This window comes from Lacerta agilis, chromosome 6, assembly GCF_009819535.1.
Source record: "Lacerta agilis isolate rLacAgi1 chromosome 6, rLacAgi1.pri, whole genome shotgun sequence".
NCBI classification, from domain to species: domain Eukaryota; kingdom Metazoa; phylum Chordata; class Lepidosauria; order Squamata; family Lacertidae; genus Lacerta; species Lacerta agilis.
In genome coordinates this window covers 77678696-77706417 of record NC_046317.1, presented here as the reverse complement: position 1 = coordinate 77706417, position 27722 = coordinate 77678696, and the positions used below count along the sequence as shown (strand labels likewise).

General features: G+C 41.0%; 1 protein-coding gene across 1 annotated transcript in view; it reads right to left on the bottom strand.

The window, feature by feature from the left end:
• The window catches only part of BCAS4 (breast carcinoma amplified sequence 4), a 45014-nt gene extending 19908 nt beyond the window's left edge, over nucleotides 1-25106 (bottom strand). The window contains exons 1-4 of the mRNA XM_033153540.1: nucleotides 24786-25106; nucleotides 16183-16254; nucleotides 9877-9978; nucleotides 9140-9274 (exon numbers count right to left, since the gene is read on the bottom strand). Of these exons, the coding sequence (XP_033009431.1) occupies nucleotides 9140-9274; nucleotides 9877-9978; nucleotides 16183-16254; nucleotides 24786-24992 (516 nt within the window). The 5' untranslated portion in view covers nucleotides 24993-25106. The remainder of the gene's footprint in view (nucleotides 1-9139; nucleotides 9275-9876; nucleotides 9979-16182; nucleotides 16255-24785) is intronic.
• Between the last annotated feature and the right edge of the window lie 2616 nt (nucleotides 25107-27722).

Genomic DNA, 27722 nt, shown 5'->3' with positions numbered 1-27722 from the left:
TAGTCCAAGTGAGAGATAACCAGCGCATGTACCACTCTGTCAAGAGAATCCATGGGCAGGTAGGGTCTCAGCCTGCGTACCAGATGGAGCTGGTAGACAGCTGCCCTGGACACAGAATTGACCTGCGCCTCCATGGACAGCTGTGAGTCCAAAATAAAGAAACCACATGCATAGTTTGATACCATATTGCAGAGATTCAGCACCAAAGAAACTGGACTTTCTTGATGTATAGTGCATCCCCACATAACAGCATCCACCCGCAGAAAAATTATGAGGATTGGAACATTAGGTCGCAAAGTCCACCTCAGTTCTTTCCCTTCCTTTCAGGGATCTGAAGATCTACATTACCTTATACTGGGGAAGAAGGACAACAAGCCAATGTTGTACCGATGTAGCACAAAACTGACATGGAGAAGTTCTCAAATTTGACTCTGGTGAGTTATTCCAAAGAAAAATGTGATCAAATCCAAGACTGAGTCGAGTTTCCTCTGCTCTCAACAATAGGTCAAATAGGCCAATGGAAAAGAAAAGTAGCAATATAATTGGGGGTTTATAGCATAGTGGCAGCTAGGGGTGGGTGAATCTATCATTTTCGGTTTCTCAATTTTTCAATCTTAAATTCAAGTCTCCATATTTCCGCATCACCCTGCATTTTTAATAACAGTCCTCATATAAATTCATCAACATTTTAGTGCAAATTTCTCCTGATATATACATTTGCTTGCAATTTTGCCTAATATATGCATTTTTGCAAAGCAATATCCCCTAAAATAATGCATTTTTTGTGTTATTTTCAGTAATATGGAAATTCGTAGGTGCATTTTTATACTCATTATTTGGCAAGAGAAGTTTCGGAGAAGCTGCACAATTAGGAGAAGTGCAAATTTCAAAGAATGGCTGTGTTTTGGTAAATGCAAATTAGGTAAATTAATCTTAAATGCAAACTGAATCCAGTTTCTCCCCCATCCCTAGAGGCAGCTCGGCTGTATTGCACCAAAATAGGATCTTTGAAATCTGATCGTGACATTCCATTCTAGTGATTTCATTATGGTTCGGTCTTTGGGAGCTGAAAACATGCATTTTTATCATCTGTAGATGGGCAGCAAGTGGTCTCATAGCATCTTGGTTTCAGAACTGTCTAGAAGCTGTAGTTTTAATCAGTTCTCTCTAGTTCTCCTGAATAAAAACGATGTCCTTCTGTCAGCCAACGTGTTCTCAAAAGCAACAGAACTATCTGTGTGTTTTTTTTTTAAGTGTTTAGTTATGCAGGATAATGCCTTTGCCAAAAAGACAAAGCAAAGTCCATGCATTGCACATCAGATGGCTAAACAGCATATCAGATGGCTGAATCTGTATTGAAGTTTTTGAGCATTTAAAAAATGTGAACGCTGGAGCAAGACATGCACACTTTTGCACCACCCCCTTCAGCCACTACAAGTGGATTCTCTCTCCAATGTTTAGTGAAGCCAGGGCAACTTCCGGTCCAGAGTTCCTGAAGAATGCTAGGGGGGGGGGGGGAGCAGAGACAATAGTATACAATGCTGATGTGCTGCTCTTCATAAACAGAGAAAGAATGCCAGAAAAGTATTGCAGTTGTGTATATTGCCTCAAGGCTCTTTAAGGCCAGAATACAGCACACATAGACAGATTAGCTGCAACTAGCTGCTATTCCACAACACATGGAAGCAAACAACACAAAGGGGGAAAGCCTCACTCCAGAAAACTACAAAAAAGGCTTCAAGAAGAAATGAAACTTGATGTAAAGCACCGAACACACGTCTGTTCTAACACATATGGAACAAAAGTCTACATTCTATTTTCTGATCTAGATGATCCCAAAGCTGCAGACCTGCACCAATGGGTAACAGCCACTCTATCAATTTCTGGCTTATTTAAGCTCTACTCTCACCCTCAGGGCACAATAATTTCCACAAGCATCCTCTCTGACTTGTCTAGATTTTATTTCAGTCTGTTCAACTTAATCCTTCTGACCAGCTTTAAAACACACTGGTGAAGGACGGAAAAGGCAACTCCAGATATGTAATAGAGATTAATCAGCATATTGATTTTTTTTAAAAAAATTGTTTAATAATTTTTTCGATACAAACATCAACCGCAAAAGACACATACAACAAAAACCATAATAACACAATTTGACAATTCAGATTTGGATACACCGATATACCTATGACTACACATTTTTAAACAATATTTTCCCACCTCAATAATCAGCATATTGATTACAGCCAGGTCTCTCCCAGGTGTTTAACTTACACATTTAAAAGCACTTGTGAAAGAACTAAACTGTGTGGAACACCATGCACCAAGTTCCATTGGGTTGAACCTGTGTCTCCAAATATCCAGTTTAATTGGACAATAAAACTACCAGAGACCAACCCCCAACCCCCAGACCAGAAAGGACAAATCACCCTTTAGAATAGCATGATCCTCTGTAGAAAAGCTGCTGAGAGGTTCAGCAGAAAAGTATTCCTCCTGTAGATATCCAGGAGCAGATAATTCACCAGGGCAACCTATGTATTCTTTGCCCCAAAATGAGGTCTGATACCAGACTAAATAGTGCATCTTTCCTCAATTATTTTCAAACACATCTGAAGTCGCTCTACTACCAACTGCTCAAACAACTTCTTTAAAGACTGGACACAGGCCTATAACTGGCTAGATCGTATTTCTTAAGGAACTGGTTTGCTTTTTTAAAGGAAGGGCAAGTCACTACTACTTTTACAAGAGAGATAGTCTTACCCTCCTTCAAAGGTGATGATAATTTGATGATAATTTGCCAGTCCTGGCTGCCAAACTACTAGTGGGAACCTTGGGCCCTTGAGATGTTGCTGGATTCCAAAGCCTATCAGCCTCAGCCAGCAAGGTCAGTGGTCAGGGTGATGGATGTTATAGTTCAACAACATCAGGAGAGCCAGAGATTCCCTCTTCCTGCTGAGCAAGTAACTGTTGTCTCCCATTTTCTGATTATTTCCTTTCAGTGAACACCAGAGCCTATGAAACACCAAGTGAGTGAAAAATCTGGATATTTACAGGAGAGAAGGCTACCTCTCTGTAGTTCCCAGCCATGCACCTCCAGTTGCCACCTCTCCAGAGCAGTTTAACTGAGAAGAGGAAGAGAAGGAAACTTAGGTCTCCCATTTGCTATCCTAAGAAACTGCAACTTACTGCTACTTCCTCCTTGTCCTACACAACTGCAATGGGGCAGAAGTTGGGGGGGGGGATCATGGGAACTGAGATATGGGTCTGGAAGGTAGCTAGGGGCAGGGCACACAAATATGAGGTATTCCAACCCTAAAATGTTACCTGAAGTAGCATTTGAGAGTTTGTTACCTGAAAGCTGTGAGAATCAGCCATGATCAAGATGACTCAGAAATATCTCTTATGTATTCAACAGCAGCAGTTGTTAAAAGCTCCTCTGTAGATTGCACACAAGGACCCCTAACCCTTACTTCTCTTTCCTGGAGGTTTCCAGCATTGCTCAATATTGCTTCTGTTAGCCTCCTGTTTTTCATGCACACCAGAGGCAGCTTCTCTGACACTTTTCCAGTGACCCGATAAGAGACATCAACAAGCTTCTGTTGGCAAGTAGCCAGATCTTTGAGAGTGTCATATGTGCAGTGACAGCAGCAGTGACACAGCAAAAGGGGCATGGGCTCAGGTGATGCATACCTGCATTAATCGGCTACAGGGCTGCCACTTTTAAATCTAGAAAATTATGGACAGTCTAATTACATTGTAGCCTTATTGCAGGCCTTTCCGTTAACCTTGGGTTCTTTGTTGCACCCGGGGGGGGTGAGGGAGGAAGGAGTCAAAAAAAAAGACACTGAGGATTTGAAATAGAGAAAGAGTTTTTATTCCTGTCATTTAGAATGGCAGGAAGGCACCCGCGTGATAATTCACAGCGAACTGCCCCGAGCATCAGTTGCATACAGTTTATATAATCTTCAAACCCCTCATTCCCCCTCCCCAGGAATCTGCTTCTTGCACGTCACACCATTAGTAACATTCTTGAAAATTCCTGTTATCAAGGACTTATCTTCAAGGCAAAAGGTCACTTAGCGTTGAGTTCGTTCCTGGTGCACGCCTGTCTCCTTGAGTGGGCTCCTCTTGATCTATTCCTTTCCTGGCTTAATATGCCAGTAAGGAATGCACTACTAATCAAGGTTCATATCTATCAGAAAAGGTTTCATCTAAACAGGTTACAGAAAAGCTTTTACTTAAAGGGTTTCAGCCTTGAGTTCATTATTGGGTGAAAATTCCTGTCTCACACTCTTATCTCAAAGTGGGGGTTAAGCAGCCCCTGGCTGCCCCTGGTACCTCCCGCCTTTCCCTCCAACCGGCAGGACCATCCATCAAAGAATTATCCTGTCTCTGGCTATCTGGCAACTCTTACATCCCTCAGCCAGGAATTCCTGTGCCATCCAGGGAAGGGGCGCTCCAAGGAAGGGGTGCTTTTCATTGACTAATGATATGCCAGAGAGGTATGCACTAAGAGAATAAGTTGCACAAAGACAGAGCTTACAGTAAAAGCTAAATATTATGCCAATAACATAGAAATATTAAAAAGGCCATGCAAATAGTATCAAATAAAAGCCAGGCAAATAGTATCAAATAAAAGCCAGGCAAATAGTATCAAATAAAAGGGGCTACAGACAAAAGCCAAAGTTTTACAAACTCAGGTAAAGTCTAAATACCATTTATAGAGAGGCTAGGAATGCTACACATCAGTAGAAGCTACATGTCAAATAAAAGAACTTAAAAAGCATTAGAGAGAGAGAGAAAGAATCTCAGTTTAATAAGGCTTAAAAAGGGAGAGAAGGAAGATCAGTTAAAAGGACTTAATTGCATAGAGAAGAAGGTAAAAGCATAGAGAAGAAGGTTAGTTGCATAGAGAAGAAGGTAAAACTTACATAGAAGAAAGAAGATCAAACTATCCAGGGGAGGCTTCCAGAACTCCAGTTATTCAGAGAAGGCTTTCCGTCTAAATATCAGTTAAAAAGACTGACTTTCAGCTCAGAAAACTGAGAACTCCAGAGTAAGTTGAAAAACTCCTATTCAGAAAAAAAGCTTGCGTCTGTATACTGACTTTCACAGAATAACTGAAAGCTCCAGTTATTCAGGGGGGCCTCCTCGTTCAACTCAGAGCCAGGTATGAGATAAGGAGAGGAGAGAGAGAAGGAGAAAGGGGGAGGAAGCCCCCTCCCTTAGCTGCCCGCTTCTGGATTAACAGTATGTCAGTAAAGAATGCATTAGCAGACAAGCTCTTGGCTAAAAAAAATTTTTCCCCCAACTTATACAGAGAGAGAGAAAGCTAACCAAGAAAGCTTGGTTACAAACAGACTTATAAACTTATAAACTAGAGAATTAAAACTCTCCCTCTTCAACATCAACTGAGGCAAAGCTGGGAGTACATGCAACCACATATAAGCAAGTGGTGGTTTTCTGACATACCCTTATTAGCCTAAGCACAACTTCAAACTAAGGTTGGGGTTGTTGTTGTTTTTTTGCATACAATATTTGTGGAATTCAAAAACTTTCATGTGTTGCCTTAAGAAGCCCTTCCTCCCAAAACAAAAAGATATTTTTCAAACTGATGACACCAGGGATTCGCTGAAATATGGATAACAAGCATCTACTTATTATAGACAGAGCTCCAAAATATGAACAACTCAACATGGCCATAGTGCTACCAAATATCTGCAGTATACTGTAGTATTAGACTGTCCAACCATATAGGACAGGTTGGGAACCTGAAAGCCAGGGGCCAAATGGGGCCATCCAGGTTATTCTATCTGGCTCTTGAGGCTTGTAGGGGGCCCTCCACTCATGAGGGAATGCAACCCTTGGGCTGGAAAAAGGACAGCTCTGGTTCTGATCCGCTCTTAGCCATAAGCCTTCGGACCAGTCACTATTTTTCTGTCTTGTCTACCTCACAGGGATGTTGTGTGGGTAAAATGGGCAGTGAGATAACATTCCATTTAACTTGGGAGAATTAAGAGGATGGGCTTTAGGGAGCTGAGAATGCAAATTATTGTCTGTGTGAAAACCAAAACTCAGCAGAATACAAATAAAAATTATCATGGAGTGCTTTGTCTACTTTATTAACATTTATATTCAGCTGTTGAATAAGCTTCCAAAATAGTGTAAAAGCCATATTAGAATTTTGATTACATACCTGCATGGTTGATCTGTCACTGAAAAGATTAACTAGTGAAATAATAAAGAGAAAAGGGCAGAAACATTGCACAAATAAAAAGGAACAATGTCCTAAATATATGGGGGAGTGATCTTCCTCTAAATGTCAAATGCATTTAGCAGTAATTCAAAAGCAAATCAAAAGCAATAATTTCCAACATAGGTTTGAAGAAGAAGAAGAGGAGGAGGAGGAGGAGGAGTTTGGATTTGATATCCCGCTTTATCACTACCCAAAGGAGTCTCAAAGCGGCTTACATTCTCCTTTCCTTTCCTCCCCCACAACAAACACTCTGTGAGGTGAGTGGGGCTGAGAGACTTCAAAGAAGTGTGACTAGCCCAAGGTCACCCAGCAGCTGCATGTGGAGGAGCGGAGACGCGAACCCGGTTCACCAGATTACAAGTCTACCGCTCTTAACCACTACATCACACTGGAGCCAGATGCGAAATATTATTGCATCTAGTGCTCTGGTGGACTGGGATAAATATTTTTCTTTCGTGAGCAATCAGAAAGATTAAACTGTTGTGCTGTCTTACACTGTTTTGCATGTACTGTACATGTGTGGATGCATATGTACTGAATACACAAGCAGGAGGAGAAGTTAGATTTAGGTATGTTCCAGAGTCAACCTTAAATCTAGTTTCTTTAATGTTCCAATGGCTTCAACAAAACATTTTACTCATTCAGTTCCAATTCAATGCAACAGCTAGATAAGTTTTAAAAATAACTTCCAAAGTCAACTGAACTAGGATTTCTGACCTAGCTGTTACAGCCCAGATGACCTTGTCTGTCTCTAATGTGGTTTAGCTAGTATGATATTGTGAACAAGAAACCTAATCTATCTCAAAGGACTGTTGACAGAACAAGTAGAAAATATTGCACACTGCTTTGAATTCTTTAGCAGAAGGATAAAATAAAAATGCAATGTTTAAATGCTGGACTTGCTTCTAATCCCAAAAGTGACAGTAAACATAAGGCTAGGGTTTCACACAGACACCATAAGTCAACGTGTTACGATTCATGCAGTGGTAACTTTGCACAAGTTCACACATGAAAGTTCACCATTCATTGATCAGGTGTTATCCAATCTGATGCTCCTGCCCACATCCCCACTACTATCCCTCTCAGCAAGCAGCAGTAATGCTCAGCATTGGGAAGTAAGGCATGCAGTGTGTGAATGTTGCTAACGTGTAGGGAAATGCAGAAGGATATTTAACTTGAAAGTACATTTTTGCTAATATAGATTTTCCGTTTGCATGGCAGCCCTATGTAAGCAAAACACTTAGCCTAGTATGCAAAAATGGCATTCTTTCTGCATTTCCAGAGTTGGGTGCTGTACCGAAAATACGTTATGCAGCTGTATGAATGTGTCCTGAGCAACATAACTTCAGCTAGAAGCCCATTTTAAGTATCCCTGCAGTAGCAATGATTTCGCATTAACTGACCTCTGTGTTGGCACTTCAGAAAATTAAACAGGATTTTATTTTATTTTTAAAGCAGACAAATTGCTTTAAAGTTCAAGGTGAAAATAACCTCAAAAAGTTCATCTTTCTACAGCTCTTTCAAATGTATTTGTAGGAAATACATTATATTTTAAACTATAAGACATCCGTCCACAATTCTTTTCTGTTTAAAGATGGCAGAGCTTTTAAGAGCATGGTAAAATGAGTCATTAGCAAGGAACAGCACAAAACCACATTCACCTACAAACAACCTGACTATGAAGTCATCTCACCACAGAGATGACCTGGCAACAGCTTACTATGCTCTAACAAAATCCAGGATAGACTGCTACAATGAATTATACATGGGGCAATCTCTGAAAAGTGTTTGTACTTTCAACAAATTTGGCAGCCAACCTTTTAACCAGCACTGTCTGCTACGAAAACGATACTCCACTGGTTAAAGATTTGTCAATGGCTTCTGTGCTGTTTCTGAACTCAAGTCAAAGAAATGGTGGCAATATTTATAGTGCTAAACAGCCTGAACCATAGTACCTAAAGAACATCTTCTCCCACATGAACCTGATTGACAAATTATGTCGGCTTCTGGGGACCCTTCTCTGATTGCCCAGTCTTCAGAAATTAGGGAGAGGACTATTAGAGATGGCATTTTTTGAAACACTACGTGTTTACTTCATGCCTTCATTGTTCTCTTTTGGGAGCCAGGGAGAAGTCTGTGCTATTCTCCCGTACTTTTAGGAGTCCTCTTTTTTACTGCTCTTCTGGTCTAATGAATTTATTGAAATTTATAAATTTTGTTTAATTTCTATTGGGTTTTGTCTTCGTAAGTGCTTTCTTTAGATGAAAGGTGGGATAAAAAATTGTAAATAGATAGATAATAGTTTCTTGGGTTGCCTTTGCAATGCCTGCACAGAACTTGGCATGAAAAGAGACTAATCTGGCGATTAAGAAATGGAGGTGTGTAAGGTACATACTCAAGAGTACTTGGGTAAGTGATATGAGCCATCCTTTTGTGGTCAAAATAGTGGTTACCGGTATATCCCAATGTCTCAGGTTCACAAAGTGCTGCGGACTTGAATTCTAGCAGTGGTATGATGGACCAAATAATCATTTTATCGGGAAGTGCATTTGAGGCCACAAACTGCAATTCTAAACAGGGCTCCGTGTCTCTAAAAGTGATTCTCCACCCGTCGCCAAAAAGCATCAATTCCAGGAAAGAAAGAAGTACATAGCAACATTCCACAACACCCTGTTAGCAGTTAATAATTTCATTGCTTTATTCCACTGTATGCAAACCACTCTGGGAGCCCTTTTTGGGCTGAAGATTGGGGTAAAATGCTCTAAATAAATAAATAAATAAATATAAACAAAGAGCAACACTGGATGAATGAAATAACTGTAAGGAGGTTATTTCAACAGGCATCCTCCCTCCTTCAATGCATCACAGAACTTTGACACTTACTTTTTTAAATGAAGGTATAGCTACTGAGCCAAACAGCTTCTGCACAGTGTAGGGAAAGATGGCATGAGCCTTTTCTGCCTCGAGGACTTGTTCTTCTAGGAAAGAGACATGGTGTCCTGCCATTTTCACAAATACCTAGAAATTTCAGAAGAGAAATAAAGCTAAACAGTCTCTTTTTAAACTTGGTTTTAGTGCTGCCTCAGTTTTATATCCCAGCTTTAAGAACATCTCTCCAGGGTCCCTGCTTCCTCCAATAACTCAGAGTAGTTTTTTGTGAGCAACGGTCATGCTAAATCAATGTACGATATGTGAAAAGAAGAGGGCTGTACCAATTCTCCTCCTAGTCCAAGCAAAATTACAACGTATAAAACAGAAAATAATATTTAGAATTTATTGGACTCCACTACATCTGTACAGAAAAGGATTTTCGAAAGCAGCATTTTCCTGGAGATGTAATAAGGATAATGCTTCTTTAAAATACATGTTTTTACAATGTCCTATACTTATAAGGTTTTGGGAGATAGTAGTGGATTATGTAAACAGGAATGTATTCAAAAAACATGCAACAAGAATTAAAAGATTCATCGTATCAGTCCTGCAGAGAGTTAAATAATGTTTTCATGTTTCTAGGCATCAGCACCAGATTTTTAAGCTCACTTTTAAATCTTCAACACAAACGCAGAAAAGAACTTTCACAATCATAATCTTCAGGACAATTACTTGATGTGATAACAAACCTCTAGCTTATCCACTTTAGTATAGATGTTGTTCATTTCTATCACCTTGGCTTTAATTAGTGGAATTGCCTCATCCAGGAGTTGGGATGTACTGCTTCTAATCTGTATAGACAAAGGGGGGGGGGAATCTGTATCAGAAAGCACTAACAATAAATACCAGATATCTTTCACTCACTATTTATAAACAGAAGAACTATTACTGTGCTTTATTTATTATATCAGGACTGTGTACTTTCCTTAAAGTTAGCTTATACAAATCTCCTGATGGCCTCCCATTCAGTCCACACCTACTTATCCTCAATGATGCTACAGTATCAGGTGCTCCGTAATGAATTGAGAACCACACAAATATTCTCCAGATGTTGCTGGACTACATCTCCTGTTACCTGATGGGAGTTCAACAACATGGAGAGGACCACTGGTTCCTTACCTTTGCTTCTGAATCTGGGCATATGGATTTGCAACAAAAAAAACACATGTGCATTATTTTCACACAACAATATAGATATTTGGCTTTCCGTGCATCTTTGTAGGAGAATGAATGTCATGTGTATCAAGTGACCATTGGGCATTCCCTAACTGACAATTAGTTGCCTTCAAAGCTATCCAGTGAAGAATCTGCATAATGCTAAGATAACATATTCTTTACTATAGCACTGGGGAACCTGAAGCGCTCCAGATGTTGTCAGACTCCAGCTTCCATCCGTTCCACATAGCATGGCCAATGGTCAGGGAAAGTGGGGGTTGTAGTCATAAAACATCTGGAGGGCCTCCCATTTCCCACCCTGCTTTACACCAACAAAATATGAAGCAGACAAAGTTGGTATCATCACCATTTGACATCCCTTTGACCCAGGTCTTTGTTGTCCAAACATTTACAAAAGCAGCAGAGCACTTCACGGACTAAACAAAGTTATGATGACATAAACCATGGGCAGGCAAACTAAGTAAGGCCTGAGGGCCAGATCTGGTGCAATCGCCTTCTAAATCTGGCCCACGGACAGTCCAGGAATCAGCATGTTTTTACATGAGTAGAATGTGTCCTTTTATTTAAAATGCATCTCTGGGTTATTTGTGGGGCCTACCTGGTGTTTTTACATGAGTAGAATGTGTGTTTTTATTTAAAATGCATCTCTGGGTTATTTGTGGGGCATAGGAATTTGTTCAACCCCCCCCCCCCCAATATATATATAGTCCAGCCCCCAACAAGGTATGAGGGACAGTGGACTGGCCCCTGCTGAAAAAGTTTGCTGACCCCTGGCATAAACTCTAATCCATGAAATCTTATGCTATAATAAAAATGTTAGTATTTAAGGTGCTTCAGAACTCTGTTGTTTTTGCAGCAGCAAACAAAGCATAGCTGTCTGGAAATATTTAAAAACCATTGGTTCAAGGACAAGGAAACAGAGCAGAGGTTAGAAACTGACCCTTAATTTACCAAAGGTAAGCAAGCGAAGGTTGCTTGTTAATGTTGAAAGAAGCAACCTCAAAAGGCCTTCTGCAAAGCCAACATAAGTATATTGAAAAGAAATGCAGTTTGAAATGTAGACAAAAGATATTAATCTACAGAAGAACACTGAAGGCAAGCCCTATAAGGTCAAAACAGGCATCTTCCTCCAGATGGAGAAATGCATAATCAGTACAAGAATCATAGAATCATACTGTTGGAAGGGACCACGATGATCATCTATTTCAATCCCCTGCAATGCAGAAATCTGTTCCTCAAGAAGTAGAACACCTTTTTTGCCAGAGATTAGCAGGTTGAATTAAGAACCATACCAACCAAGAAACCAACATAGAAATATGCAGCAAGCCCTTATTTACTCCTCACCCTTGCACCCCCTTTGCTAAAAGAGAAATTCCATTCTATCCTCCCCTCTTAGATAAAGGGAGAGTGTTGTGAACTCTGATGGGATCTTCTCTTCCCTCCTCCCTTCCCCCATGGCAGGTTCTTGAAAAATAAGATAACCCCTTTTCTCTGGGAGACGGGAGTAGCCAAAACAAACTGAGCAAGGTAGGTCCTCCTAACTAGTGCAATTGGTATTGGGTGGGTGGGTGAGAAGAGAGAGCAGAGGGTTCTGTGTTTATCAGGGAAACAACCAATGTGAGAAAGTTGCCACTGCTACATGGGAGAGAATGCCTTTGATTATTATTATTTTGATAAAGAGGAGGATATCTGTCACTTCAAAATACTTTTAGAAAAAACATCGCTTGATATTTTTGTTTCTTCTTGCCCACATTATTTTTGTCCCACTGATCTGACACAGGATGAGAGAAGGCAGTAAAGTCTTTGTGTGTGCTGGTGTGTGGGTCTGCCTGTCTTGAGACTGAATGACGGTTCTATTTTCCCTTTCCTCTTTTGTGTCTACATATTTCCTGCAGTGAGCCTCAAGCTTGCACAACCTGCCCTTCCCAGCCAACATGGCGACAACAATTACGCTAGGTATTTTCACTTCTGTTTTAGACCAACCAGTTTGCTGTGACATTCACACTCAGGCAAACTGTGGTACAGTGGAACCTCAGGTTACATACCGTCCTCCTTACAAATGCTTCAGTTAATGAGGTCCGCTAACCCGGAAATAGATGTCCCTAGTTGAAAACTTTGCCCCAGGATGCAAGCGGAAGTCACACACTGGCGACACAGCAGCAGCAGGAGGCCCCATTAGTGAAAGCGTGCCTCATGTTAAGAACGGTTTCGGCTTAAGAATGGACCTCCAAAATGAATTAAGTTCATAACCGGAGGTACCACTGTAGTCTTAATTATGGCTTGTGGAAACAAGTCAACTTCAAAAACATAGGACTGGCTCACAAGTAACACTAAACCAGCCTTCACAGACCCAGTGGCCTCCTGACGTTTTGGTCTACAACTCCCAGTTGGTGAACCATATGCCGCACCATCAGGAGGGAACCAAAAAAACGAAAGCAAAGATGTAGAGATCCCAAAACATGACTGATGGATGCCAAGATGGACTTAGGTATAAAACAGCCTAGTGTGCCATTCTACATCTAAACCCTTCTGCTTCGTAGATTAAATGAAATAAGTCTCACCAGGTTTACGATGTTCAGCAAATCTAGCTTCCCTGGGCTAGAAATCATTACATCAGTAGGCTGTTTTCTAAAACCCTCAAAACAAGAGGCTTTGCTGATTAGTTCTGTTTCACACACCCTGCTGATCAAGGCTCTCACATCCACAAATATGTTAATTTGATAAAAATGTATGGCTGTGTAAAGAAAATCTGATGTCATACATGTCTAATGTGATGGATCTCATTTTATATATTTATATAACCAGCACTATGAGTTCAGCCACATCTTTGCCCAAAGATTGTTTAAAGTTAGGATTTTCATAAATCATAGGAACCAACAAATTTATGCTAATATATAAAGAATCATTGAGCCCAATAATTTTAACAACTAAACATACCCAGAGAAACAGGATACTGAAAGTAGTGAAACAAATTAATGTAAAATGTTTTATTGACGCACTAATTAAAATGATGCATCCATTTCTTCATGACAACAAACAGAAGACTATAAATCCCTTGGTTTGTTTTTATGTGCAAAAATTGGAATGAATATGAAAGATGACATGAAATTTTATTGGATACTATTTCATACACTGCTGAAAGGAAGCTGCCACTACAGGTATTTAGCACTGCCAAGCACAAATTCAGCAGACTAAGCATAATGCTTTGATGCTGCCAGATCAGGTCAATAATTTCTATACAGCCTAATTATTCATACTTCAGATTCTCCAAAAATGTTTTCATGGGTAAAGCAAAGATGAAGCAAGCAAACAAACCCCCATTGAGGAAAGGAATGGGGGCGGGATCTTGAGGGAGCACTCAGTTTATTGAACCAACTTAAGTGATTTTTGAAAGTTTCAAATAGCTTAAATGCCAATAAAATGAAGTGTACCTCAAAACTCAGTATAGGCAAAAGTTTCAATTAAACTTTCCCTATAGTGAAAATGAAAAAAGAAGTGGCTATTCCTTCAGTGGCCCTCAAACTTGCAAAAATATTAGAACCACAAACTCTAACCATTTTGTTTGAACAGTTCCAAGCTTGAAACTTAAAGCACTATAAGATTGATCAGAATAAACCTTTGGCCACTTGCAGAGTTGAATCAATTTTCCGCATTCAATGCAACATTAAATCAGTAACAGGGGAGTAAGCAACACTGCCCCTGTTCCAGCTGTTATGAGTAACATAACTTTAAAGTCCCGAGAATAGTGGTTTGCACAATTCCAAGCACTGGTACTTACCCTTTAAAGGCAGCCCTACATGGCTTGGGACCTGGATAATGCTTTCACCTACATCAAGCAGCCTAGTTACAGGTAGGTAGCCGTGTTGGTCTGCCATAGTCGAAACAAAATAAAAAAATTCCTTCTAGTAGCACCTTAGAGACCCACTAAGTTTGTTTGCATGCACACGAAAGCTCATACCAATAACAAACTTAGTGGGTCTCTAAGGTGCTACTAGAAGGATTTTTTTTGTATCAACCAGCCTGTACACTAAAATCTTCCCCAAAGGCCTTATTCTGGGTGCTGCCGCCACCATTTGAAGCAAATGGGAGAGGGCCTTTTAGTTGTGGAGTGTCTTGCTTGCAGAGCCCTCTCCCTATGGAGGTTTGCCTGGCAAGAATGCAGATGTTGTTAGATTCCCAGGCTTTTAACCTCCACTGTAATTTTCTCCTGCTGCAATAGTCACTGTTTTTGCTTGTTACTGTTAACCAAAATTTTGAAATGAAGGCAGTGTAAAAATGCTGTCTGCATGTGATAAGTGTTGAAAAGAAATGGCAAAACTGCACTGGAAACCAAAAATCAGATTTAAAAAGAAGCAGGATTTTAATTTACTCACCTATGGAGAGTTGTTTTGTTTCTTCAAATCACACAACTGCTTTCCAACTTATGTAAACATTTAGACTAGTATCACAACCCTATCCATGATTACTCAAAAGTATACTCCATTCAATTCAGCGAGGCTTACTTCCAGGTAAGTGGGAAATTAGGATTTTGTGAGCTGCAGATGTCACAGGGAATTTAGAGGTGGCAGAAGCCGGATGGCAATAGTTAAACAGAAGGCTAACTTACTGTTTCAACATACAGTGCTACCTCTGGTTATGTACTTAATTTGTTCCAGAAGTCTGTTCTTAACCTGAAACTGTTCTTAACCTGAGGTACCACTTTAGCTAATGGGGTCACCCGCTGCCGCCAGCACACAATTTCTGTTCTCATCCTGAAGTAAAGTTCTTAACCCAAGGTACTACTTCCGGGTTAGCGGAGTCTGTAACCCGAAGTGTTTGTAACCTGAGGTACCACTGTACTAATTATGTTACAAAAATATTTGATGTCTTTATTGGGAAGAGCTGCTGCAGCATTGCTGCTTTGGGTGGGTTCAAGACATGTCATAATTTTCTTCATTTGCACTTGCCTAACTAATTCCTACTAAAAAGGAGCCAAGTTGGGCTGCTGTGACAACATACAGCAATTCCACTTCTCCTAAGCATTCCCAAATGCACTGCATATACAGACAGCAGTGGTGAGGAAAGATGCTGATAGCATTCTTATCAATTACAGCTTATCACTATTTTGTCTCAAATGAGTTTGCACCTTGTGGCAACCAGATGACTATATTATTATCAAAGCTCTTATTCAGCCACCGCACCCCAAGTCTTAAACCATCAACTGGGGGGACGCCAATCATCGTGACAGGTCAGCATGGAACCTCCTGAGAAATGCGCTTTGCGACCCCACCAAATAATAAGGGCAGCAGTGCTCACAAGCAACTTTTTCCCAAAATGACCTTTGGGTACCTGTTGCACTGAATGCCACTGGACTTTTAACTTCTCTGGAAATCTAGAAGAGGGAACATACAGAACAGGGGGGAAAGATGAACCTGTCAGAGTGCTTAAACAACAAAAGCCAGAAAGGCATGGGGATGATCTAGGTTCCTCGGGTTGTGTGTGTGTGTGTTGTAAGGAGCACATTAAATTTACAAGCGGAGAGCACTAGTCTAGGCCCTTAAATATTAGTGCGCCATAGTGCCACCTTGTGGCTAAACCATCGCTGCAATAAAAAACCATTTCAGGGAAGGTTGTAATCAAGATGGCTGCCTGGGGAAGAGAGAGAGAGAGAGAGAGAGAGAGAGAGAGAGCGTGTTCCCTCCCTCCCGTCACCACAGCTGCCTGCTGCCTTGCCTGAGCTGCATGGCTTCTGAAACACTCACAAGATGGCCTCCACAGGAGCCAAACAGAGACAACAGTTACAGTGTTCAAGGTCTACAGAGGTGGAGCTAAGTACATACCAGATCAGTCATGCCACAGAACTCATCCAGTCTTATTAACATCTCTTCTATAGACTCCTCTATTTCTTTCACCTGGAAACAAACAAATAATCTTAAGGAAGTTGCATCTATGAAAGAGCGAGGTGATCGCCTTCCAAGAATAGACATTAGCACGGTCTGCATTTCAATAAAGTTCAGCGATGCCACTCAGCTATTAAAATCAGACACTGGTAATCAAATAAAATAATCATTTGCCATTTAGCAATTAAGTGTCATGTACAGGCATGCAGGCACAAAATCAAGGTCTTTCAAGAAATAGGCTACATTTTCAAAACAGATCGCCTCTGAAGTTTCAAGAAGGCCCATGGCAATTCTCAAGCATAAGATACCTTCACATTTTGAGTATTTCTGCTGCTTGGTCAGTCTGCACACATTATAGTTGGTATGTTGCTGAGACATAGGTCTACTGTCCAAGCACAGATCAATTTTTAAAAATGGAAATCACATTTAAGCTGATGGTGCTGTTAAAGAACCCAAATTATTTCTCCATTTTACAGTGATCACCCTTGAGAGCAATTTAAGACAAATACAAATCTTAGTTGAGCTTTTAAACTTGGGTGTTTACTTCTTTCAGAGTGGGATTTCCAAGGAAGTATTTCTATTGTATAATTAGCAAAAGCACCAGAAACTCTTGGGACAGCATGTTGTGGAAAGGAAAAGAAGTGAGAGGAGGTTTGGCCACTCGCAACATCTACCTTCTCTCTTTTGTGCTGATGGAAGTTTAGAACCTCTTCTGTGTATACTTATAGAATGGTGACATTTTCTCTAAATTTGCTCTTTGGAAGACAATTTCAGAGTTAACATTCTCAGCAGCCAATCATTCACACTTGTAAAAGTTTGAGCACTTTAAAAATTGAACAGGTTACTTAGGGTCTTGAAGTGAATATAAAGAGAGAATCCTGGTGAAAACTAGTTTTCTCTACCCACCTCTGGATCATCTTAGAACTGGTGTAGACAACCTGGGATACAACCTCAGATTTATAGCCTACCCCACTCAGGGTCGGCAAGTAACCATTAATTTAATTACTTTTTCCATAGCATTTCCCAACTTAACCCATAAATAATATGGTCTGAGTCTTAACCACAGTTGACCAAGGCTGGTAGCTTTGTCACAAACTGCCCTCATGCCAGCATGGATACCTTGCCTTAACCATGGCTCATGCTAACTGAGGTTGCTGTGTTAACCATCGTTCCAAAATCATATTAAGTTCCACACTGACTGCCTATTAGCTTCCGAGCCAAGTTCAAAGATTTGAAGCTGACATTTCAGGCCCTAAACAAGCTGGGACCAGTTTAGCAAACTTCCTGCCCCAGTACGGACTAAGGGTGGTATCCAACTAACCCATTCCATCAGTGCAAGGATTTAATACAGAATAAGTGAATTAGGGTTGCCCACTGTTCAAGATCAAAACCCTCTTTATAATTTCATATAGCGGTTTTGCAACAGAGTTATTACCCCTTGGGATTAAAACACAATAGTTATAGTATGGGGATGAAAAACTATAAGACTGAAGGGATTTAGAAAATCTGTTGATGGAAAGTTTTTCAGTTCTGAAACATTGCCACCAATGTGAGATATTGCAGACTTGTCTTTAAATGTGTAGACAACACCTATCAGAGCACCTAAACATCTAGGTAAACCAATAGCTTTATCTTAAAACAAGGAAACAAAAGGTATTCATAGGGAATTATTTGAAGAAGGCACTTCCTATAATGTCTCTGTGCAAGTATTCAAAGAAATATTCTGATTATTTCTATACAGATTTCTATATCACCAAACATTAAAAGAAACCAATATGGGCAGTGAACAATATAAAATGATTAATAAGATTACTGTATATTCTGGCGTATAATACTACTTTTTAATCCAGGAAAATATTCTCAAAAGTTGGGGGTCGTCTTATACGCCGGGTGGAGAATCTGCGGTCGAGTATATCTCAAACTCTATATTTTAACTGGAAAAGTTGGGGGTCGTCTTATACACCCAGTCGTCTTATACGCTGGAAAATATGGTACATCAAGAACTCAACAAATCAGAATAACAACTCAATTTAACTGGATCACTTCTTAGGGAAAGCATGGGCAAACAAATATGTTTTAAGTAGACACCTAAATGCCAATACTGTAGGCACATGACTACTATTCACTGAGAGCAAATTCCAAATAGCAGGCGACACAACACTAAAAGCCATTTTTTTTGTGTGGAATTAAGAGCATGCAGCACTACTTAAGAGCATTTATTTCAAAGATCCAAGTGACCAGGCAGAGGCATATAAATCATAGTGATCCCAATTTGCTTGGGGCTTTATTTGCTAAGAGAAAGACTTTAAACTTGGCCCGCTAGCTTACTGACAAGTCGGTGCTGTTCTCTCACCAGTGGTGTTACATGTTGGTGAAAGGACTCCTCCTTGAACAACTTCGCTGCTGCATTCTGCACCAGCTGCAGCTTCCAGCCAACTTAAAGGAAAAGTGCACATCGAGTGCATTGCTGTAATTTATTGGTTGCTGACCTTCTCAGGGTTATGGGCACATTTCTGAGAATGTATTCTGTATACCAAACATAAAATGGCTACGATGCAGTGAGGCACAGCACAAAATAGCTGCCGCATCCAAAGGCGCAGAAAAAGAGACATGGCAACACAATTGTGCAAATATGGAAAACTTTAATTTAAAAACTGCTTGAAACATGCAAACAGCCAAACACATTCATAGATCTTCCTTTCCCAAGCATTACAGTCTTATCTGTTGCTGGTGAGATGTTGAAGATTTAAAGCTAGAATAATATAAATAAAACCTGTTTCAAAATTATTCTTGAACTCGGTTATTGCATGAATATAAATACATACACAATCTATCACAAATGAAAATATTTATTTAATTCCGGCTAGCTAGTAATCATGGTATTTTTATTATTTAAATAATTTTTTATTCCACTGCTCAGCCAGAAAAGGCTCCCAGAGTGGCAATACGGGTTGCAAAAAAGAAAAAGAATAAAACACAGAACCTGACCTCAGTCTTACAATCTGGAAAGGCATGGCACAAAAGGAAAATGAATTGGGAGGGAGGAGGAAATGATCAAATGCATGTAGCAGTTATTCGTTACAAAAACACGGACACACAGAATAGAAGAGAAATAGCTGATGAGAGACAACACACCAGAGTTGTGGTTGAAAAACACTGCCCCAGCTTTGCTGACTGTATGGACTATGCTTCCTTTTACTGGTGAGAACCTTTTGAAAAGCACAGAATTTCACTTCAAGGAAGACTAAAAACAGAAAGAGTTGTAAAACAATGAACAGATTTGCTACTCTCACAAACTGGGACCACACCCATTTTAAATTATTCTGTCATCCATGCAAAGGGGGGGGGGAGATCTTGCAAGTACTCAAAATGTGCAAGTACTGTGGGTATGTGGCCTTAGGTTCTCACCTGTCTTTGGCATTGCTCATTTAGTCCCATTAACAAAAACTCAAATGGAAGAGAATCAGAAAACAACAGCAGTGGCAGGTTGCATTAATGTTTTAGCTTGTGCCAGCAGCTTGTTTGCTATATAATATAATATAATGTAATGTAATGTAATGTAATGTAATGTAATGTAATGTAATGTAATGTAATGTAATGTAATACAATACAATACAATACAATACAATACAATACAATACAATACAATACAATACAATATAAGATACCAGCACTATCATACCATTGCTAAAGCCTATACTGGTACTTACTACATTATTTCACCACTTCCTGAAATTAAAATAGAGCAAGTATACTTTTGCAAGCATGAGGTTCAACTACATGATATGTCAGTTACTTCTAGTGCTTATAGATTCTATGAAAAAGAACACTAGAATGTATGTATAGGAAACAAAACCATGGTTAAACCACAGCAAAATGAATACTGAAATGAAGGTCCATAGCTCAGTGGTACAGCCCATTGCAAGCAGAAGGTCACTACTTCAATCCCAGCATCTCCAGGTAGGACAGGAAAAGACTCCTGCCTGAAATCCTAGAGAGCTGCTGCCAGTCAGTGTAGACAATACTGAGCTAGACAAACAAACAGTCGGACTCAGTATGAGGCAGCTTCCTATGTTCCTAATGAGAGTTCATAGCGTTTTACCCATAGCAATGTCTAAGTCAAAAGCAAGGAGTATTTGATGTTTCTTTCAGCTTCCATTTTAGGAAAAAGTTTATTGAAAAGCTGGAGCCATGGTATTTTTAGATTAAAATCCAAGGAGTATAATCTACATCAAATCCATTGCAGGAAACCTATAGCTTCACACCTGGAGAATCTTGAGATCCAATCATATAATGAGATTGGTTCCTATGGAAACATGCCGAGTTACATGTTTCAATATTTTAACCTTGGGGATTTTGTGTATCCTTCCTGTCTGAGAGTTGGATTAAAAAAAGAACACTATTAAATCATTAAGGAGATTCTGCACATACAATATTCATACAATATTTTAACATCCTTGGCATCGTTCTGTACATTGCCTTGAGCAGTATTAGACATGTGACTTACACATACAGTCATACCTTGGAAGTCAAATGGAATCCGTTCCAGAAGTCCATTCGACTTCCAAAACATTTGGAAACCAAAGCGCTGCTTCTGATTGGCTGCAGGAAGTTCCCGTCTGACATTCGGCTTCCAAAAATAGTTCGCAAACTGGAACACTCACTTCCAGCGTTTGGGAGCCTAAACTTTCAAGAACTAAGCTGTTCAAAAACCAAGGTACGACTGTATATTAAACAACATTTCAGGGGCAGGACAGAAATTGTACACAATTCAAAAATTAGTAACTGTGCACAGTTCTATGCCAAGTGACACATTTCAGTCATGTAAGACCCAAAACTGTAGCACAAAGGGCTTTAGCATCTCTATATGTGGCACCACACGAACCCTGCAATTCCCCCAACTGGAGGGGTCAAAGGCACATTTGTATCACATTCAATTCAGACAGAACCAAGGTGCATTTAGACTTCTTTTTTTACCAAGATAGATCTGTACACTCTGTAGTTAGTAGCCATGGTACTGGAATTACCGTATATGGATTCACTTGGTCACTTCAGAGTAAAAAAAAGCAGGGTCTAAAAGGCACAAATAAAGCAACACAGCTTCAACTATACAACTTAGCACTGCAGCCACCATGGAATGAACCCTTAAGATACAATGAGAAGGCGGGGAGGGGGGAGCATGGACCCCAACACAGCCTTCATCCTATTCTCTCCCTGGGCCAGTCTGGGCACATTCAACAATACTGCTGCAAATCACAAAAACAGGAGAGAGATGCTGAACCTGTAGCTCATTCGTTCATCTTTCTCCTAGTGACTCTGAAGGTTTGTATTTGTCAAAGTACCGTACATTAAACACACAGAACATTTTCAAACATCTGTATGTGGTTATTTAATGTGAATCTGTTAAAATATGCATTAAAAATAACTATTAGGTGAAAGACAAATTAACACACACAAAAACACAATAAACAACGAATCTTTTGCAACCTTCAAAGCTAATGGATTTCTCTTTCCCCTTCTATTTTATTATTGTTTTTGCTGTATTCTTTTTATTCTCGTTCCTTATGTATGGTTTAATTGATCTGAGGTGGCTAAGCCACAGCCCCCCCAGACGTTGCTGAACTACAACTTCTGTCAACTCTGGCCACTGGCCTGTTGCAGTATGAACCCCTTCAGATATACTGTGCAGATGTGCTCTAGCACAGTGTTTTTCAACCACTGTTCCGCGGCACACTAGTGTGCCGCGAGATGTTGCCTGGTGTGCCGTGGGAAAAATTGAAAAATTACTTTATATATAGTCAATATAGGCACAGAGTTAAATTTTTTAACATTTTCTAATGGTGGTGTGCCTCGTGATTTTTTTTCATGAAACAAGTGTGCCTTTGCCCAAAAAAGGTTGAAAAACACTGCTCTAGCAGCAGCACCATCTGCAACAGCAATTTGCTGCAGTTGCTCCACCCAAGGAGTGATTGCTACTGTTGATTCACCTCTTCTTGCTTCATATCACAGATAAACAAAAGGTAGCACTGCCAACTCCTGGGCACTGCTCTTTGTGGTGTCTGTCCCCACCTAGTTGTCTAACTGTAGCAGATGGAATGCCAACACAGAAAGGAATCAGGGTGTATTACCTGTGACAGTACAAATTTGGTATTTTCTCAACTCCACTGACAGATACCTCCTGCTCTTGAACTGTTTCTATCCCAACTTGTCATTATAAACCTGCTATTTAATTTAAATAACTGGTACCTGAGTTTGCTTTTTTATCTTTCCTCCCTGTCCCTTTCCCTTTTATGTCATGTCTTTAAAACTATTAAGAACAGGGGCTGTCCTATTTTAAATGACTGGATATAAGCCACTCTGGGAGCCTCCTGGCAAGTTACAAACACTCTAAATAAACAAATAAAAAAAATTATACTGCAACTATATACATGCTGACACAGAAGCAAGTTTGGGTGCATACAGCAGCATACTTTGCAAGCACAAGGTCCCAGTTTCCATCCCTGGCATCTATAAACATCTTATACTCTGTGTAAGGCAACTTCTTGTATTATTTCTAGATAAACAGGCACAGCACTATAACCTTAGGATATAATTTTTATATATATAATGTTAACTGACATCTGCAAGCAGATGTGTCTCTGCGTTGGGAATTCTTTAGCTTTCCTATACCTCAACAAGCACTGAAGGGAAGGTGGCTGTCAGCTTTGGTGGTGTTCATAGCTGTTTTATAAAAGAAAATGTGATTAAGCTTTACTAAGTAGTTGTTGTTTTTTACTGCATTGAGATTTTCTTTGAATTTCAGCCACCCAGACAGCCCAGCTTGGTAGAAGAGGTGGGGCAGAAATCTTAAATAATAAAGTGGTTTGATTTGAAAAGATAAAGGCTGCCTTCACCAATCACACATGCTCCCAGTTTATTTATCTGTTCTTCTAAAAATAGCAGTGTCAAATAAGTTTGTGTATAGCAGAACCTCTTTGCCTGACATGCTAACTATCCATTCCTCAATTATTTTCCACGCAGCATCTACCGGTATGTATTAAGACAAACCATCAGAAAGCTACCAGTAAATTTTCATGTATTTTAATCTCTGTTGGAAGCCGCCCAGAATGGCTGGGGAAACCCAGCCAAATGGGCGGGGTACAAATAATAAATTATTATTATTATAACTAGTTCAAATTACAGTTACAGGTAGGTAGCCGTGTTGGTCTGCCATAGTCAAAAAAAATAATTTTAAAAAATCCTTCCAGTAGCACCTTAGTGACCAACTAAGTTTGTTCTTGGTACGAGCTTTCGTGTGCATGCACACTTCTTCAGATACAGTACTAAAAGCACACGAAAGCTCATACCAAGAACAAATTAGTTGATCTCTAAGGTACTACTGGAATGACTTTTTTATTTTGTTATTTTGTTTAGTTCAAGTTAATTACTTTGGCTCCACACAGAATTGCTTTTACAGAATTAAGACTGCCTTTCTGGACAGCTGCTATAAGAAGCTGCCTTTGGAACAGGGTTTGTGAGTGGGTTTAAGAGTTACATAAAATGTTGTTGACTACATTCCTTTATATAAAGATTCTCATTTTAAAAAATCAGGAAAAGTTGTCCCACCAAGTGGGAGTTGAGTGTACTTATTTGTTTGTTTATTTAACATCTTATATACTACTTGATTGTTGTAGAAGAAACCTCAAAGCAGCTTACAAAAAAGGTAACACAATAAAATGATCACCTAAAATATTATAACCCTAATTAAAAGCATACAGAAAGTCAATACCAGAATAGATTAAAATGAATTAAAACTCATACAAACTTTCGAATTATCTGCGTAGGCTTGTCTAAATAAGAATGTCTTTGGCAGGCGCAAAAAAAAAATACCATTGTGGAACAAGGGAAATAATGCTACCTTGTGTATTTTCTCTATTTGCACTGGCTGCCAGGAAAATAAGACCCAAATTTGTGCCTCAACTCTGAATGCATCCCCACCCCACAGCTTCCCTTTGTTATGGCTTAGCTTAGAATTATAGAATTTCACAAGGGTAGAGCTGAAAGGGACCCAAGGGTCATCTAGTCCGACCCCCTGCAATGCAGGAATCGCAGCTAAAGCCTCCCTGACAGAGGGCTATCCAACCTCTGCATAAAAGCCTTCAAGGAAGCAGAGTCCATCCCAAATGGATCTTACTGTTAGTTTAGTATTCTATCGTGTGTGTTTGTATCTGTGTGGTACACACACACACACACACACACACACAAAATAATATTATAGGATACAAAAACTGGCATCTATCTGTGTGTGTGTGTGAACGTATACACCCACCACAGACACGCGTCACCCCCCCGTAGCGTGGATTCCAAATTCCCAATACGCCTCACACATCCCGCCAGAGACAAACAAATCCAACCCCGCCCGCCCCCCAAAATAATATTTTGGCGGGAACCCCACCGCTGCGCCACGCCCACCTGTCCTTCCCACCACCGTAGCTAAGCAACGCTTCCCCCCTCTCCCCGCCGCGGGCGACCCCTGCAGCCGCGGCCGTTAACCGCCCACGCACCTCCTCGCGCCCCGCCTCAGGGGCCAGGTAGAGGGCGAACTGGCGAGCCTCGCGCTCCTCTTCTTCCGCCTCCTCCTCCTCCTCCGCCCTCATCTGGGGCTCCCCGTGGCCGCCTCCCTCCTCCTCCTCCTCCACCTCAGCTGAGGGGGGCAAGGTCGTCGACGAGGCGGAAGCTTCCCCCCGCTCCGAGGCCGCCGCGGTGCTCATGGCGGCCGCCGCTGCCGACAGTCGACTGGGCCCGGAGGCCGCGGGTAACGGCTTCTCCAACCCCGGCTCGGGATCCCGCCGCAGCCAAGCGCAGTCTGCCGGATCCGAAGCGGCTCCCTTTTTTCCTGGGGCCGCAGGTCTTCCGCGGGGCGAGCTCGGGGCTCCCCCTAGCGGCGGCGGCGTGGAACTGCTGCTCCTCCCCGCCCAAAGGGGGAGAGAGCCGAGCGGAGGCGCCCCGTATCGCCCTCGATTTTGCCTCTTTCCCCCTCGCAGGGGTGGGGAACCTGTGTCTCTCCAGATGCCGTTGGACGGCGGCTCCAATCGGGGCCAGGGTGGGGCAGCCACCTCGGGCGGAGGAATCACAGGCTCATAGAGTCGGAAGGGACACCGAGGGTCATCTAGTCCAACCCCCAGCATTGCAGTAATCTTTTCCCCAACGTTGAGCTCGAACCCGCGATCCTGAGATTAAGATTCTCACGCTCTACCCAACTGAGCTAACGCAAAGGCAGCACCTGGCACAGAGAACTGTCGGCACAGATATCTCGACGCCTTGCGCCACCAGCACACAAGCTAGGGTAAGGGATGCTATGCCTGTTTTGCATCAAGCAGTAATTACCTAACCCATGCAATAACCAATAGCTCACCATATGTCTTTTTGGAAGGATCAGTTGACAAAATTAGACCATTGCAATTGAGCAGAGTCAGAATGCACCACCTTCCTTCTTCTCTATATCACTGCACAAATGTCTGGCTGTTGAACAATTACAATGCAATCTTTAAATGCATGGCTATTCAGGCATAAGCTCCGCCAAGTTTGAAGGGACTTCTGGGGAAGTGTACTTAGGTTGTTTGGTGTTATGTTGTAGAGACTGCCTATTTTGGTGAGAGCAAAAATGATTTTTTTAAAAAATACTTCAAATATTTTCTGTGGGTAAAGTAACTGCACACTTGATTATTTGTTCCTTTTCTCATTAAATTGTTGCATTTGTATACTACCTTTCTGCCAAGACACCTTGGGGTGGTTAAGAATTTAAAATATTGAAATAATGAAAAACAAATTCAGGTGATTGAGGATTCTTTCAGGAATTTATTGTGGCATGGGTTTCCTAGCCCAGGTTACATTTCCTGCCTCCCGCCCCATTCTGTTTGTTCTAGAGTTCTTGGGTTTGTTTGTTTGTTTTGTTTGTTTGTTTGTTTGTTTAACCCAACAGCTTCTTGTTGTGTTGCTTTGGTAGCTGCAAGACAGACAAGAACACAGCAGATGGAGCTTTCCCTTCTCCATTATACAGTGATGGGAAGCTGTAACTGCTGTATGCTATGTAAGTGAGAAGAATAAGAATGCAGCCTTTACATGCAACATGATGCTTTGCATGCTTGCTCAGAGATTGCCCACAGAGTTCAATGAAACTTACTTCCAAATATTTGGGAAGAGGATTGCAACCTAAATGATATGTGTCAGTATTTAAAGGCAGAAGCCTATGTGCATTGAAACAAACAAACAAAAAATTCTTTCCAGTAGCACCTTAGAGACCAACTAAGTTTGTTCTACCAAGAACAAACTTAGTTGGTCTCTAAGGTGCTACTGGAAAGAATTTTTTATTTTGTTTTGACTATGGCAGACCAACACGGCTACCCACCTGTAACTGCATTGAAACAGTAGACACAACCTGAACAACAGGCAAACACAACTAGCCAAATGCAAAAATGTCCCTTTATGCAGATAGCAGACACTGAAAGTCTTAAGAAGCATGAAGGCATTCCCAGAATTTTTTTTTACACACTGCAACATCATCCATGCTTGCCCTAGTTTAGGACCAGCAGCAGGATTCTTTACATAATGGATGTGGATGGAGACTTGTTCATAGAACAGGCATAATTTACACTGACCCATCACCAAAAGAAATTGCACACAATTGAAGCAATAGACATTAAGACTTAGCCCCACTCATTTTATAAATTTATTGCTGACCTGTTCAGATAGTGAATATGTATATGTCTCTGTCTGGACATACAGTGATATGTATATTATTTTAGCAAAATAAAAAAATACTTTAAAAAATATTGAGATGTGCCTCTAGATTTGTGTCCGCTGGCTTTATATATATATACTAGGTGGCCCGGCCACGCATTGCGGTGGCTTTTTTTGTGAAATGGAAAAGGAAGATCTATATATATATAAATGTAAACTGTCCATGCCCACAGCTTCTCTCGTTGAATTTCTGCCTGCCTCCTCTCCGTCTTTCCTGTTTATTCCTCCCTCCACGCAGCTTCTCCCGTTGAATTTCCGCCTGCCTCCTCTCCGTCTTTCCCCCCGTTTCTGCCTGCTACCTTCCCCTCCCCCGCACTTTCCCTGGTCACCCCCAAACTCTGTTGCTTACTGCTGTATAATTGCAGAAGGTCAGCGGTTCGAATCCCCGCAACGGGGTGAGCTCCCATTGCTCGGTCCCAGCTCCTGCCAACCTAGCAGTTCAAGAGCATGCCCCAAAAGTGCAAGTAGATAAATAGGTACCGCTCCGGCGGTAAGGTAAATGGCATTTCTGTGCGTTGCTCTGGTTTCGCCAGAAGCTTAGTCATGCTGGCCACATGACCCGGAAAAACTGTCTGTGAACAAACGTCTGCTCCCTTGGCCAGTAAAGCGAGATGAGCGCCGCAACCCCAGTGTCGTTCTGACTGGACTTACCGGTAATGGTCAGTGGTCCTTTACCTTTATGCCCTAACCTAATTAAATCC